Here is a 17,184-nt window from a genome sequence, read left to right on the forward strand (position 1 = left end):
ATGTGATATTTTTAAGGAGATATTTTAGTGTAAGTCCAATCAGGCGAATGGAAATTCGTTTAGTCTGCAGGTTTGCTGTGGCGGGGGTATTATATAATCTGATCCGCCTAATGTATACAATAATAATTTTGCTAGAATATACTCTAATTCATCAAAGATTGAAAAAAACTTTAAAAAGCACAATTTTATTATAAAGGTTTAAATATAATATGAAATCAAAATCTAAGTAGAATAAATATTGTATCTAATAATAAATATATTAATAACATACTAATAATATGCTAAAAAACAACAACAAAACTATATTGTAAAGGTGCATATACATTGAAGTAAAGATGTAACGTTGCTATTTCTTGTTGGCATACATTTTTTTAGTCTAAGACCAACATCTAAAATTGCTCTAACATATTCACTTATCAACAATATAACAGTATAAGTTCAGACACCTACATCATTATAATTTATTCTCTCAATTCCCTCGGTTTCCTTAACTTTATTAATGAAATTGTGGCTAAATCTAATCCTGGAATCAGCATCAAGCTTTTCATCTTTAAGCTCTCAAAAGACATCTTGTTAAGTCAATCTCCTACTTTAATGGAACAACTAAACTTTTGTTTAATCCCACTTGTTAATGAATAAGAATAAGAATCCCTTATTGTCATCATACATAGTTGTGCAATAGACATTGTCAAAGAAAACTATAAACTAAATAATGTCTTGTATGATTACACTATTTAGAATTAAATTTAATCTTTCAGTTCAGAATGATTGTTTTTACAATTTATTTGTGACATTTTAGATTCAGACTGGTTTCTTCTTATAATGTTGCCTGAACAATGTAAACTTTCTTACAAGATATTATTTAATCTGATGCTTATCAGATTCTATCGATCACAATGACTATATGCCTATGGTTGCGAGTAGCAATTAAACTGTGTTTGTTTTTATTCATAAATTGTGGTAAGTATAAACATTAAAGTACTTCTATACATTTTAGAAAATTAGAATTGAAAGTATGTAGTCTAACCATCTAATCAGTTGCATTTGCTTAAGCCATTTATAATTTTACGTCCATACACAAGGACACAACAGCTACCACAACACTAATGTTAAACTCTTGACTTAGCAGTTACCATTGACAGTTGTATTAATAGTCAAAGCAGTTACTCATGTAACTCAGTACTCAGCACAATTATACATTATTAGGTCCATTAATACATTTTAACAGAGTGAAAGCAGCAACCAGTCGATATAGATACTTTCAAGATATAGAATAAACGTTAAGATGCGATGTTAAGGCAAGAGAGGGTTTTGACATGTAATTGTAACGTCTTTGGTTTGGGTTGGTGTGTTTGAAATACACTTGACTATAGGGATGTATTCAGTTCCCAAACTTTGTGGCCACTTTGGTCGCATACAAAGCTTGAGTGTAGTTCTGAATTGATATTTTTCAGTTGTGAGAAGACACACCGGTCTTTTTAGAGAGAAATTTAACTATTCCTTTCTGGAATGTATCCTTAAGAGAGTCTAGCACTAAATGCAGTCCAGCATCCTCTGCTTGATTAAATTAAGTGTTCATAAACTGAATTAAGTCTGAAACTTATGGCAGAGACTGTGTGTGCTCTTAAGTAGAGCGATGCCATTGACTATAATATAGTCAATGGCGATGCCTTCAAAGTACCATCAACATGCTGTACTGCCAATTGTTCTTACATGTTACACACAATTAGAGCTGAGTGGAGGGGATTCGAGTTTGTCATTTATTACAATCAACACCTTTAAGAAAATCACTGTGTTCAAAACGTAGGGATTTATGAAGGCTCTGTGAGTTGATGTTGAAATCTTCTGAGATGATGTGAGGGAATTTCTTGCTGTGCTACACTGGTATTGATACAATAACACAAGTATGTTTGATGGAAATAGTTAATTTATATAGGGTAAAAATATTGAAGCCTGCACTTTTAAGATTTTAAGTTATTTTAGGACTACCTATTTCAAATTTAATTTAAAATTAAAATTTAAGTATATAAAAAATATTAGCAATCTGACACATACTCTATTCCACTAGCTTATCAACAGCCGTTATCATGGGTAAGCGGTGGGAGTAACTATGGTATTTTATAGGGAAAAATCACAAAAGTTGCAATATAATTTTAACCGTAATTTCTACAGCAATGGTGGGTTGCACTATTATGTTTGGATTTATAAGGCCTATTAACAGTAACATTTTTAATCAGAACCAATTTTTAACGGGAAGATGTACTATACCGCATAATCCAAACACTTCTTGAGTAGTTTGAATTGATTAACAAAAAGCTACTAAATTTATGCAAAAAGTATAACTTAACATTGTAATTAATTGTCTTACTGTTTACATGGATATATATCAATAACAATATTTTCATAACTTTAATACTTTAATAAATCGAAAGCAGAGCCTCCGGGGTTGAAACAGCAACTGGCCTGGCTGTTACAGAATCTTTTTTCCATAATCAATGACATAGTTTTAGAATAAATAGACCTGCCTCATAGTGTAAAGTATTATATTTAATATAAATTGCGGAATAAGCAATTCGGCAGTTCTGCCTGTTTTTATTGACATGTAAACGCAAGATAAATATTGTGAATTTTCTCATACTTCCATGGAGATTAATTAATATTTACTTTTGAAAATCTCACCTCAAAATTTTGGACATCCAAGGGCTAGAGAGGAACTCAAGGAAGTGAATAGGCCTATGAAATTCCTATATGTGTGGAACATCTTTGTGCTTATTTTTTCCAGACAGACACACAGACGGGCAGACGGGCACCACCTACATTTTATAATAGTATACTGTAGATCAACATTAAAAATCAAAGTTTCAATAAAAAGAAAAAAATTCTGGAGAACCATGGAATAGTACCTACATACCAAATTTCATCAAAATTGGACTACAGGTGTGGTCTGTAGAGCTCTGCACACATCCACACACACATACTGACAGACAGACGCACTCACACACACTCACACACCCCCCCCCCACACACACGCACAGACATCACCTCCAAAACCACTTTTTGTGTTCAGGGGTTATATAGCCAAAACGGATAAATCCACCCAAAACTTAAACTCGAACATTTTGAAGAAAACAATACTCTTTCCAAATACTATGTGTAATGCCACAAGTCGTGAGAGACAAAAACGCCACAGAAAAGTAATCTCTAAAATACATATCTTTGGTGTTTTTTTAAAATATATTAAACATTAATCACAGTAGCCAGCCGTGTAGCATATTCCTGGACGAGAATGTGAATTTTTAATATAGGGTTCCTAGATAGCTTGAGGGTTAACATTCAAACCAAATACCATAATACAAAACCTAGGTAAAGAAGGGGCTCGTTTTTTTCAGCTAAATTGTTTGTGGTGTTATTGATAAAAAAAAATCTATAGCCTGGGTAAAATCACTTTATACAGGGTGATTGATATAAGTGTGCCAGCTGTTTTATTCGAAAACCATAAGAGATATCAAAAAAGTTAAATGGTAAGTGCCTTGGACTTTTTATTTAAAAATTTTTAGTAAAGTCGAAAAAATGATTTTAGCCGCCATTTTTCCAATATGGCCGCCAACTTTGATTTTTCTTATAGAACACCCTGTATTTTATCATGTATTCTGGCAGAAAATGTAATTTTAAGACGATTTTATTCCTGTGATTTTTTTTCATAAACCTAACCGTTTCAAAGATAATAATGGTTAAAGTTTTGAAATTTCTGCATGAGAAAAAGCTTCGATAAGCAAGCATGCCAGCTGTTTTATTCGAAAACCATTCAAAATTTCACAACTTAACCCTTCCAGGGCTATGGACGGATATATCCGTCAATCTCTGTTTACTTTCCGGGCTGAAAACGGATATATCCGTCCCGAGAAATTTCTTTTCTGGGATAAAGACGGATATATCCGTCCAAAAAGCGAATTGATACACAATGTTTATAATACGGTAATAAACATTACACTGCATTACAAATGGGTTATTTTGTTTTTGTGGTTGGCAATAATAATTGCCGCAGCTGTTTCGGCTATTTTGCACCATAGAGTGCGCCTAAGTAAATATTGCTGTCACTTCACACATGGTTGTAAGTGAGTGATGTTTACATTTTGTATTTTGTACTTTATTTGTATGTTATTGAGCTGAATTTACTAATGCAAACGATCTGAAAATTGAAGATGTTATTGAGATGCTTAAAAAAGGTTTTTTTGAGAGGGGTTTTATACTTGGCAGGGAAAATAATAGTGTGGAATGTGATGGATATGATGAACCTGAAGAACAGTCTTTACGTAGTGGAAGTATTGGCGGGGAATGGGATTGAGGACATGGGAGCAAAACTGAGTGGTTTAGATTTACTTTAGAATGATAGATACATTTTTATGGATAAAAAATAAAACAAGGGAAGGAATAGCCTAAGGTTGACGGATATATCCGTCTAGCGCCCACAAGAATACTCAAGATTATTGGCAGTGTTCATATTTTGTGATTATCACTGAGGGCGGCAGACGGATATATCCGTCCACCTTATGTTTTTTGTGGGCCAAAGACGGATACAGTATATCCGTCAAATCAAATTTTATTTTCTTCATAACTTTTGTACAAAAATTAGTTCAGCCCTAAGGAAAATCTTTTTATGATCCATGAATTATTTCAAGTGAAATAAATACAAAAAACAACCACTTTAGTTTTTAATTTTTGGCAAAAAATAATTAAGCTCCAGCCCTTCATTTAATTTAGCCCTGGAAGGGTTTTAAACCATTATTATCTTTGAAACGATTAGGTTTATGAAAAAAATTACAAGAATAAAATTGTCTTAAAATTACATTTTCCACCAGAATAGGCCTACATAATAAAATACAGGGTGTTTCATAAGAAAAATTAAAGTTGGCGGCCATATTGGAAAAAAGGCGGCTAAAATAATTATTTGACTTGACTAAAATTTTTTAAATAAAAAATCCAAGGCACTTACCATTTAACTTTTTTTGATATCTCTTATAGTTTTAGAATAAAACGGCTGGCACACTTATATCAATCACCCTGTATATGCTATTAAAATACAATAAAATTATAAATGTATTCTGTTGTCTACCTAGGTTATACCATAGACTAACCAACACAAGTAGACTTCTCATCCCATTGTAAATTTTGAAGCTCGTTTTTCATGTCTAGTTCATGTACGCCACACTGGGCGCTAGTGTCGACGAAATTTTGTTTCTATTATTTTACGGTTAATTTCTTGATTTGTGCTTTACTGTTTGGTTATATAACTAGGGGACAAGTTATTGTTTATGATTAAATCGTATTATTTGGTTAAACGAGGTTTTAAATGGCTGTAATAACGGGAAACAAATTGTAAACAAAACACGACCTCTACATAAACCGTACAGAACTAACAATAAAATTGTCTTCAGCTGTTCCATAAGGATGAGAAATCTACTAAGGGAGTATGTTTTATCTATGGTTATACTTTATACAGTATCGTTTTTTAATAAAGCATATTTCAGAGAGAAGAGAAGAAGAAATACCCGAAGAGTTGGCAATTTACACCAGCTATGAGAAACTCATCGCATTCTTTCGTAACGAGAGTGTAAGCAAGTGTAATTCTTTCATAGTTATTAACCTACGCATACAATATAAAATTCCTCACCCTTCCACTATTTCTCTGTACAAATAAAAAAGTAATATGTTCAATGAAATCTAAGATATTTGCCGTTTTGTAATGAATAAGGTCAAATGCTTCTTGTTCTTGTGTTATAAAATGTATGTTTACTTACTTTCCTTAAGCGTATTTAAAAAATATTCAACGATGAAGCACAACTTAGTTAGCACAAATTAATGATAACCAATTAAAATAATTTCCCCTCCTCAGTTTCTATTGCTTTAAAAATTTATTCCAAAAGTTGAACCCAGTGCAATACCTATTTAATACAAACAATACAAAAACCTGCAAATCTCTAAGAGCAATGACTGCTAAAAGAATTGTCTGTACACTACACACATTATTTTAACAGGATCCTCTGGCAAAGGAAATATTGGAAACATTTTTAATGGAGTGTGCGAATCCAGTGATGCGAGAGAGAGCGGGGCACACTGTCATGAGGCCAGTGATCGTCATCGAGGGCAACCACCGCTCTAGTGAGTTTTACCCCATCACAGATGGATATTGAGTAAAAAAGTAGATGTGTTAACAAGTAAATTATAATCACACGAATTTCTTTAAATGACAAACAAGGGAACCCCTGTACAAATTGAGCAGTTTAATAGGGTCCAAAACTTGTTTAACAAAACGAATACAATGCAATACCCATTTAACTTTTCAAGATTACATTCGTTAATTGAATTGCAATGCTTATTATTGAACTGCGAGGTGACCGCTAGACGAAGTTGGATGAAAATCATAAACGTAAGCATAGGTCGATATGCAGATCACATTAGTAGAATACAATGCCACAAATTTGAACTCAAAATATGAGCTGGGTAAAAAAAAAAACAGCCGTTCAAAGATTCAAAATGGCAGATTAAAGAAATATTTGAACGGATGCCATTTTTGACTTGGTTGTCCGTTTGAGTTTGGAAACGTGGGATTGTATTTTACTAACGGAGACCTTTAATTTGATACCAAACTCGACCTATGCTGCTATTTAAGAATTTTGTCTGACTCCTTGTGGACCCAAAGGGGTTATCCGGTCGGTAATTGGGCAGATGTGTGCGTTACTATCAACAGTAAGCACGTGTGAACTTTGGTATTTTTTCCTATTGTGGTTTAAAAGTTTAAAAAGAGGTTTCAGAATTTATTGTCCCCCTGTATAGATTGGTTTACTTTGAATACTTTTGAATGCTTGGGACCAGTTTAACACATGAAATAAGGATTCGTGATTGCACACAGGTAGAGAAATGATATCTGCAGGTCTAGCAGAGATGATGAATGCGAGACTACTTAGCCACCCTGCACCTTGTATACACAGGTACCACAGCCAGATACCTAAAGGTACCCTCCTCCGTAGAGCTTACTATCTGCTCTCTGACTACGCCGTGTCGTTCTTTGCTAAAGGAAACTCCAACCGGCCTATCGTGATCAATGGGTAAGTTTTCACTTTCACAGTATTAGAAATCTTTGACTATTGATAGGTTACACGTTCTTGTGATAAGGAAATTATATTCCCGTGTAAAAGTGGTAGCCACTTTTAAAATAAATAAAAACGTAATCAGAAAACTGAAACATACTTCCTCTAATTAGCTTGTCAACCCTTAAATGAGCAATTGGTGGGAGTGATTATAATATTTTATAGGTAAAATCCAATAACTTTTGAACCGTCTTTTTAGCGAATTTCCCATATAGTGAATAAGCTATTACCGTAGTACTCATGGTAAGACCTGGACCCGAGACCGATTTTTTTTCGTTTTGAGGTCCCTAGAGGCCAAAAAACCCATCCGTTCAAATTCATATATATATATATGTGTCCGTTAGCACGATAACTCGAGCAAAAATGATCCGATTTTGAAGAAATTTGGTACAAACGTGTAAACCTACGTTTATTCGAACGAGTTCGCGAACCAGCATGATCGGACCATGGGAACGGGGGTTTATGGGGGCTTTTTATGGGGTAAAAATGGGTTTTTCCCATTTTTACCCAAAAAACATAAAATTTTGCAATTTCTTTCCAAACAATTTTGTAGAGCTTAAAAAAACAAATAATTTAGTATATTGAAGCGTTTAAAAATTAAAATTTTTTGGAATTTTCTCCGTAACCATTAGGTGCATTATCCTAATGGTTACGGAGAAAATTCCAAAAAATTTTAAATTTAAAATTCCCATGTTATTCTTATGGAGAACAAGTAAACTGTTGTAGTTTGCTTGTTTACGAACATATTTTGATCAAATTTGGAAAATGTTTTTATTTCTTACTAACTATTAACATTTTACAAAAATAAAACAACAAAAAATAAACGGTATCAGCATTCTGACACATACTTTCTCCCATAAGTTTGTCAACAACCTTTATCATGTGTAAGCGGTGAGAGTAAATATACAAAAATGGGATTTGTACAATTTTCTTCAGAATTTAAAGGACTATAACATACTATTTTTTATCAAAATCGTTCGAGGCAATATTGGGGAAATCTGATTTTCTGTTACTTTATGGGGTTTTTATGGGGAAAAACACATAATTTACAATAACTTTTGAACCGTAATTTTTACAGAGATGGGATTTGTACCATTTTGTTCAGAATGTAAAGGACTATAACATACAAAATTTTTATCAAAATCGTTCGGGCCATTTTTAGGAAGATCCTATTTTTTCCGTTATTTTATGGGGTTTTATGGGAAAATCCCCATTAAAAATCAAAATTTCTAAAAAATGAAAAAAAAAAACTGTCGAAATTGTAAGGACCATAACATACTATGTTAAATCAAAACCAGATTTTTGTCTAAAATCTTATTTTTTGTTATTTTATGGGGTTTATATGGGAAAATAACATAATCAACCATAACTTTTGAACCGTAATTTTTACAGAAATGGGATTTGTACCATTTTGTTCATAATTTAAAGGGCTACAACATACTAAATTTTTGTCAAAATCGTTCGGGCCATTTTTGAGAAAATCCGATTTCTCCTGTTTTTTATGGGTTTTTATGGAAAAATCCTCATTAAAAATCAAAATTTCAAAAAAATGAAAAAAACACCTGGAGATACTATGGATTAGAACCTACATTCCAAATTTCATCGAAATCGGACCACAGGTGTAGTCTCTAGCTCTGTACACATCCATACACACAGACATCACTTCGAAAACCACTTTTTTGGGTCCAGGGGGACCCAAAACGAACATATCCACTCAAAACTCAAACTCGAAAATTTTGACGAAAACAATACTTTCTCCATATACTATGGTATAGGGGGAGAAAGTAACAGTTTTACCCTCCCTAATGCAGCAAACCTAAGTACTTGTTAAACTGATTCTATTTAAATAGGGAATTAAAGTGATATTTTTAAGGAGACAATTTAGTGTAAATCTAATCAGCCAAATAGAAATTCGCTTAGTCTGCAGGTTTGCTGCGGCGGGGGTATTTATACAATTTTGTTTACAATAAAAATGACTGTAACATACTAAATAATCAAAATTATTCAAGCGGTTTTGTAAAAATACGATTTTTCGTTATTTTATGGGAAAAATTACAAAATAAAAAAATAAAAATTTAAAAAAGAAAACAACCTGCTAATACCATGGATTAGTAAGGCACACGTATAAAAAATTTAGTCAAAATAGGAGTACAGGTCTGCAGCTCTTTACACTTCCACACACAAGCCATCACTTTGAAAACCACCTTTTCGGGTTGAGGGGGGGGGCCAAAAACGGACATTTCCACCCAAAACCCAGACTCGAAGATTTGACATAAACTAAAATATGTAGGAGGAGAAAGTAAAACAAAGCTTTGTTCAGCTGAGCCAGAGATAACAAGTGCTACTGTAAAGTACCATAAAATACAGGGATATTAAAAAAATGAACCCAGTTTCGGGACTTTGTATCTCGAAAAGTATAAAAAACAAATAACTTTCACACCGTTAGAAATAGAAAATTACAAAGTTTTATTTACACTGATTACAAATGCTCAATGTGTCCCCCATGTGCTGCATGGCATACATCTAGGCAATAGCTGAATTCATACCACACACCACACACGAGACATAAATTCGACTTGAGTCACAAATTTCTTGAAATTGTCTAAACCAACGAGTTAAATGATTTTTCTAGTTGGTGGTTGAATACCGTACTGAAATTGATGCGAAGAAAAGCCCGCTGTACTGAAATAGGAGACTCGGTTATTGCAAACTCTGTCACACAGAAAGTCTTATGTTGCATGGTAGGCATCTTACTAACAACAGGTGGTAAAACTAAATTGCTGCCCATTGTTGCGATAAATTTTTCGGCCATTTACGGAACAATAATGGCAAAAAATCTTTGAAATTTCCCTTTTTTAATGGTGTTAAGTTCATGTCTATCCGATTTATACTTTTTGAGATACAAAGTCATGAAGTTGGGTACATATTTTTGAAAATCCCCGTATAGTGTATATCCTTTCCTGTATACAAACTTTTTATATTGTCAAACTGGACTAACCTTTTTCTTATCAATATTACTTTAAAATATAGCATAGTATCTTTTATCTTCCAAAAAATTGTTACATGAAAAAATAAAAGAGAAATGATAACTGTAAGTGCAGCAAACTTTATAAGGGAGCCATTTCATCATGTTCTCTTTGGTACAAATCTAGTAAATTTAGGTGGATAATATATTAATTATTTAATACGTGTAATTGTTATTTGTTTAATTTTAACAAACAGTATAAAATAAACTGTGAGATGATTAATACAACTATTCTCATTCATAGCACGTCTGGTGTAAAGTGAATCATATTTAATTTGATGTAATCTGCCAGGTACTGGACAGAGAAGTTTGCATTTACACTGGCGCAGTTTTATGGCAACGAATCATTCCCTCCAATCACATCAGATGTGTTCAACTGGCCTCAAGAACTGCTAAAGCCAGACTACATCTTCTACCTCAACTTCCCCCAGACCCTGCTGCCCAGACATGTGTCCACAAAAAACCCTGTCAGATGGAAAAAGAGGTGATACATTTTCATTAATTAAAAAATTACAATACATTACATTTTAATGTTTCAATTAAAGCTAAGTTAAAATTAAACTAGAATATGGTCAAGGCAAAAATTGACACAATAACAAGTACTTTAACGTACATCCAATTGTACTACTCTCTAGCATCGTGCAGAAATACGCACTTAGGTCTGGTCCCACAGTTGCTTTTAATTTTAGGTAGCCTATGTGTGTTGAGATATTTGCCATACTCACATGGCAATTTAAACAAAATGTAAAATTTTAAAATGTTAAAATGTCATTTTAAATTTAAAGAAAATGTATTCACTTGTATTGTCTTTGAACGGTGAACTAAATAAAAGCTACCTTTACATCTTACTAATATTATAAAATGTGAACATTTGTGTGTTTGTTTGTTTGTTTGTTTGTTTGTTTGAAGTTCAATCACGCATTATTGAGTGGACGGATTGGGCTGAAATTTGGCATGATGATAGCTCACATTCCCGATTAACATATAGGCACATTCCTATCTCAAAAATCCTTCCGGGCTCCGCCCCAGTGGCTCTGCAGTTCCCAATGTTAACCTTATGAGTATTCATAAGCAAAAGCATTAAAAAGTTACAATATTTACCAACAGGGTGCAGCACTATTATTATTTCTTGCATTTTTGATAACAGCTAAAAAAAGCTTGATAAAAACTGTGATACGCAATGAGAACTGTCAAAATAGGATTGTTTACAGTTATGTTTTAATTTCATGAATAAATTGTGATATTTTGCAAACTTTTTACAATTTATTTTTCTCTATTGTTTAGGTGAAGTGGTAGAAGATTATGGCTATGGTAGATGTGTAAAACTATAGTATATCGTAAATTAAAAGAAGCAAATTTGATCAAACTGTGTCCTCCCCCATTGCAAACGCAAAGCTCGAGTATAACTGCAATACACATTTTATACTTATTTGCCGACCCCGAACGAAGGACGGGTACTCTGCTTTTAATTACATAAAATCAACATTGAATCATAATATTTACTATTTGTTACTGCCCATGATCAATGGTTTGTTAGTCAGCACCATTGTTTTAAAGCCCAATGATCCATACAATGAATGTTGGTATTAGCAAATTAATATTGACATGAGTTCAAAGACATGATACAATTAAGTGTTTGCAGGATGGCAGATGTGTTCGAGTACTTGAAAGTCCGTCACCCGATCGTCATCAAAGATGTCAAGTCATTGTTCAAACTCACCACTGAGGACATACACAGACACATCCGCAAGCACTTCTACGACAAGTTCCAAAACATGAGGCAATACTATGACCAGTTCCAAAATGCTAACAACTCTCAAATACCAACTCACAGATTTTTATAGTGTATACTCTTTTTTTAATACAAATATATTTTTATATATACTGTAGTAAGTAATACCATGGACTAACCAACACAAGTTAGTAGACTTCTCATCCCATTGTAAAATCTTCTTGTCTAGTTCACGCTGTTGACACTGGGCGCTAATGTCGACAACATTTTGTTTATATATTTTAGGGTTAATTTTATGATTTGTGCTTTATTTATGATGGACGAGCTTTGTTTATGATCATATAGTTTTATTTGGCTAAAGGAGGTTTTAAATAACTGAAATAACAAAAAAAATCGTAAACAAAATCACAAACCTATTGGCACGGGATGGAAATAGCAATACAATTGCTTTCAGATGTTACGAAATGATTTTAATTCTACTAAGGGAGTATGTTTAATCTATGAAAATACATAGATCAGCTATCCAGACTTACTCTTTTAAGGGAGTATCCAGAGAGTTGTAGGTGTTCATTGGTTGTAGAGAGGACGGTGACTTACCGGGGTCTGGTATGTCGGGGGGGGGGGGGAGTGGGGATTCGGAGGCCCCCCATGGAAAGTTTTGAAAAAATCAGTGTTAGAAAAACGAGGTCTTAATGTATTTTAAAAGATGTTGTCCACAAAATAGTCAAGTTACTTGTATTATTTCCTAAAAATAAGCCTACATCATACTACAGCACTGTATGGTTATTCTTTTAATCCACCTTCCTCTCTCGGGTATGGTAGTATGTATTCTTTTGACAAAAACAAAAATATGACGTTTTAATTAAATGCTTATTTGTAATAAGGAATTTTTTTAACATAAATTTGTTTGAACAACTTTGTACAGTTTATTAGAAATCTTTACACCAATTACATAATTTTGGGTAATCCTCAAAATCCATTTGTAACCGTACCTATGCCAAAAACAACAAGACTGGTTCTTACCAGACCCTTAGATCTTTAGTATTAATAAGTGTAATATTTTAAAATTGTTAAACAAAGTATATAAAAAATATTCTATAAAACTGTATACTATTCCTTAAATATTATTTACAAGTTGTTAAAAAATTGTTTTTTAGGTGTGGTGTGGTTCTAATCAAGAAAGTAATACTTGCACAAATAAATGGTCAGGTCTGAGCTCTATTATAAACTAAAGCTTATCTAAATAAAACAATAATTATACCAGTTGAGACGTAAGCTACAGATTGTATGGAGTAATTCTTCCCTTGAGACTCCACTCAGCATCTTCTCCTCTACTCCAGTGTGAGATAAATGTTCAATTAACCCGAGTTTGTCTCCTAGACAGACAATTACTCCTTGTCTCACCTAATGTAAGGTCCCCAGCCTCAGCCTTTGTGAATCAAACATCTTGCATACGAGGAATTGCCACAACACATTTGTATGTAATTAAAAAGAATAAAGTAAATAATTACGACAAGGGTATATACTATTAATGTAAAATTACCTTTTTCTTGTACATAATTATCTTTTAAGTAGACCTATACATGTTTAATAGGCTATCAATTATGGATGGTAATTAATTAGAGTGGTTTAAATACCTGTAATGTCGACAATCCCAAGTGGTTGTGAATTCGGCTCATAACGGAGCCATCTTCAGGTTTTTCACAACCAGTTGGGATTGTCGACATTACAGGTATTTAAACCACTCTAATTGTATCTCGATAATCCGGAGGCTACCCATTCGAAAAAATGGTAATTAATTGTTCAATAAATTTAAAGTATAAAATGTACAAAGCATTTTGAATAAGGAATTTTTAATTCTTGTTCATCCCTCAAGAGTGTGATTTTCTAACATAGTAATAAAGATACATTGTTATGTATTTATTAGTTTTCTGTATTAAATTCAGTAATCAAATAAATCAAAATTTATTTGATTCAAAAACCAATTTTTAGTTTTTATTACAGTTTAAATTACAAATTCGTTTCCACCATTGAATACTGTAATATCATATGTTAATAAAATAAAATTCCATTGTATCAAAATTATAACCTAAAGAATATTCCATCATTAATATTGGCAATACTGTGAATGCAAGCAGTTTGATTAAAGTAATCAGTTTTCAAAAAGCAATCAGAAAACACTAATACACTATAAAACAATGAATTATTGAACAAATGTGCGACTTTAAAGATAAAAATGAAGATAATTTTGTTAATGAAGATTTAGAAGACATTGTTAATATGTTACAAAATTATTAACATTTATGAAGGAAATTATACGAGAACAAAATTATAATACAACATTGCTATTAAAAGATTCCAAGAAGATAACCAAACACATGATAAATCAATTATAGGTGTTAATGCAACTTTGCCCCCAAATTTGGCAAAAAACGATTAAGGATACTATTCATTTTGTGATTGTTATTTGTACGGATAAGTTGCTGTACTTTATTCTTATGAAACCATATCCAAGTTGATGGGGTGATGACATCTCTTGAAAATCTTCAGCACCACTCTGCATTTCAGTTAGTAATGAGTGAAAATTGAATATTTAGTTACATACTTTTAGTATAGTTGCTATTATTCTATTTTATGATCAATGTTATTAACATGTATACTGCAAAGCGAATAATAAAAAGATATAGATGTTGATTTAAGGTTTGTTTAGAGTCATAATATTTTTAAACAAATTATAGTAAACAAAGAGTAATTGAGCTTTAACTGCAAACTATTCATTCAATGGCAGTCTATGTTTCGTTGAAGGTTGATTAATAGGCCTATATGAGTGAAATTAAACAACACACGCCTTCAACAAGACCTGCATGGTTTACAAACCACACCACAATACAACATTTTATCAAGGGTAACATAGAAATTTATTGTATTACCTATGCTTACGTTTTACTTTATAAAAAAAAAACATCAATAAAAATTTTGCCATTTAATTTTGTATGTCTAAACTATCTGCTAACGGAATTTTAGAATTTCCTATTTGGGGTCACATGCCATGCCATGCAAGGACGCATGGCAATTCATTCAGAGAATCTGTGCATGTAGGCAACATGAATTTGGTGCAATAATATGCTTCACAAGTAAGTGTTGACCTTTAAATTCTTTCAACAAGCATTTTTCACGCCAGGTAATATTCAAACTATACCTGCTTAAAATTAATTGAAATGTCATGTTATCTGTGCATGTATCTATAAAATACTGTTTTTGATAGATTATTATTAACTAGAACACACTAGACTTCTATTTACTATGAAATCAACACGAAAGAAATACAAATGTAGTAAAAAAGTGAAGACAACTTTAAAAGAGTTTATTTTAATCAGCAAATTATAAACAAATCAGTCTAGGATGAAAACGATTACAAAATTAAAATACCCCCGCCGCAGCAAACCTGCCGACTAAGCGAATTTCCATTTGTCTGAATTGATTTTCAGTTAAATATATTTTAATAACATTAGGTTTAACAAGTACCTAGGTTTGCTGCAACAAGGAAACTAATAAAGTGTGTTTTTGAGTAAAATATTGATAGCTTAGTACAAAATAAATAAATTTGCCAAGTTTGATCAAAATATATCCATAAACAAGCAAACTACAACATTTGACAATATTCTCCATAAGAATAACATGGGAATTTTAAATTTACAATTTTTTTTTAATTTTCTTCGTTACTAATAATTGAATAAAAATACTTTTATATACTAAATTATTTGTTTTTTTAAGCTCTTTAAAACGGTCTAAAGAGAAATCAGGAAATTTTGTGTTTTGAGGGTCAAAAGTGAGAAAAACCAATTTTTACCCCATAAAACCCCCCGTAAAGCCCCGTTCCAATGGTCCGATCGTGCTGGTTCGCGAACTCATTCAAGTTTATCCTGCCTTACACCTTCAAACCAAATTTCATCAAAATCGGACAAAAATTACTCAAGTTATCGCGTTCACGGACGTATATATATATATATAAGTCTATATATATATATATATATATACATATATAAAAATTTGAACGAATGGTGTTTTTGGCCTCTGGGGACATCAAAATGAAAAAGTAAATCGGTCCCGGGTCTAGGTCTTACCATGGCCACCTACGGTAATAGCTACTTCCCTATAGGGAAATTCGCTAAAATGTAAAGAAAATGCTTTTTCTTGGTAAATTTAGTTAAAAGCCTGAAAAATAATTTATCAGCGCGTTTATTGTTTGCTTATAGATTTTTATAAAAGTATAAATCACAAATTACTTGACAACTCTAAAAATAAGGAAAACCTAGAACACAAGACTTTTGAGATTCATTCTCGGAAAAATAGTCTGTGGACTTTGTTATTACCTTTTCAAATTAGGAGTTTCGTAATCAAAAACCGGGAAACACTCAAAGTCTTGGCAAAGATTGCATTTCAAAGGCTGCGTGATTGTGTCCGTTAACTTGATTAAGTTTGGATGGCTACGTTTGAAAGTATTTTTCTGTATCATTAACGTTTGTAATAGAGGTCTGTAATGGAGGGCCGCTTTACCTGCTAAACGACTAAAATATCAAAGTCGCGCTGTACAAAGCGGGCAGGTTCCACACATCTCAGTGAACTTTGTGTGCAAACATTTACGAAGTGAATTTCTTAGAACAAGCTTTTACAGTGAATCTACAACGGATGAGTGAAGTTATCGATTACCTTATACATTAATTAGCAAGCAAAATTTTACAATTGAAACTTTATTTGGAGATTTAGAAACATCTTACAGATATCTTCGACAATGTATGTAAAATCTTATAAGAGCAAATTTAATTTTCCAATGCGTACTAAATTAAAACAACTTTAATTTTGAATTGGTTAATTTACCAAAATTAAAATAAATAATTTGATATAAAATCCTACTTTTAAGCTGGAAAACGCGAATAACATTTAATTTTGCATGGTAATACACTTCTCTATTTAATTAAAAGAATTTATTATTTAAATCTGATCCACGATGTGAAACAATCATTAGCTTATATTTACCCTTTACTAACTGTAATAAATTGTTGAGTAACCTTATTTCAAACCACACCCAACTATGACAATATATGGTCAATATTGGTTGTAGGATATGTCTTTTTAAATGAGGAATATAATTAAGAAAGGTCAATATAAAATATAGTCCAGGTAATAAAAGCTGAAAAAGGGTATATAGGGAAATGCTTAAACACAGTTTCTGACTCCGTAGCTTGGTTTAGTATAGTTAAGAGGTAGACATATCAAAT

The 17,184-nt window shown here is 32.3% G+C and overlaps 1 protein-coding gene across 2 annotated transcripts; it reads left to right on the forward strand.

The window, feature by feature from the left end:
- Positions 1-884: 884 nt before the first annotated feature.
- Positions 885-12,076, forward strand: LOC128983035 (uncharacterized). 2 transcript variants are annotated; one of them, XM_054402161.1, is made up of 6 exons: positions 885-960; positions 5,529-5,611; positions 6,036-6,159; positions 6,911-7,106; positions 10,466-10,657; positions 11,807-12,076. In XM_054402161.1, the coding sequence occupies exons 1-6, from the start codon at positions 897-899 to the stop codon at positions 12,015-12,017; spliced, it is 870 nt and encodes a 289-aa protein (XP_054258136.1). In that variant the 5' UTR covers positions 885-896; the 3' UTR covers positions 12,018-12,076. The 2 variants fall into 2 exon arrangements, with proteins under 2 accessions (XP_054258136.1, XP_054258137.1); XM_054402162.1 differs by having other exon boundaries at positions 11,816-12,075.
- The last annotated feature ends 5,108 nt before the right edge of the window (positions 12,077-17,184 follow it).

The sequence above is a fragment of the Macrosteles quadrilineatus genome, unplaced genomic scaffold (assembly GCF_028750875.1).
Source record: "Macrosteles quadrilineatus isolate MER2022 unplaced genomic scaffold, UCM_ALF_1.0 Scaffold_1__1_contigs__length_201487025, whole genome shotgun sequence".
NCBI classification, from domain to species: Eukaryota; Metazoa; Arthropoda; class Insecta; order Hemiptera; family Cicadellidae; genus Macrosteles; species Macrosteles quadrilineatus.

Excerpts from the sequence above, each read along its gene's own strand:
- LOC128983035 (XM_054402161.1), top strand. The coding sequence starts at position 897 with ATGACTATATGCCTATGGTTGCGAGTAGCAATTAAACTGTGTTTGTTT. Across the intron at positions 6,160-6,910 it reads CGAGGGCAACCACCGCTCTA|GTAGAGAAATGATATCTGCA; the intron begins GTGAGTTTTACC and ends GATTGCACACAG. Across the intron at positions 10,658-11,806 it reads CCTGTCAGATGGAAAAAGAG|TGTTTGCAGGATGGCAGATG; the intron begins GTGATACATTTT and ends GATACAATTAAG.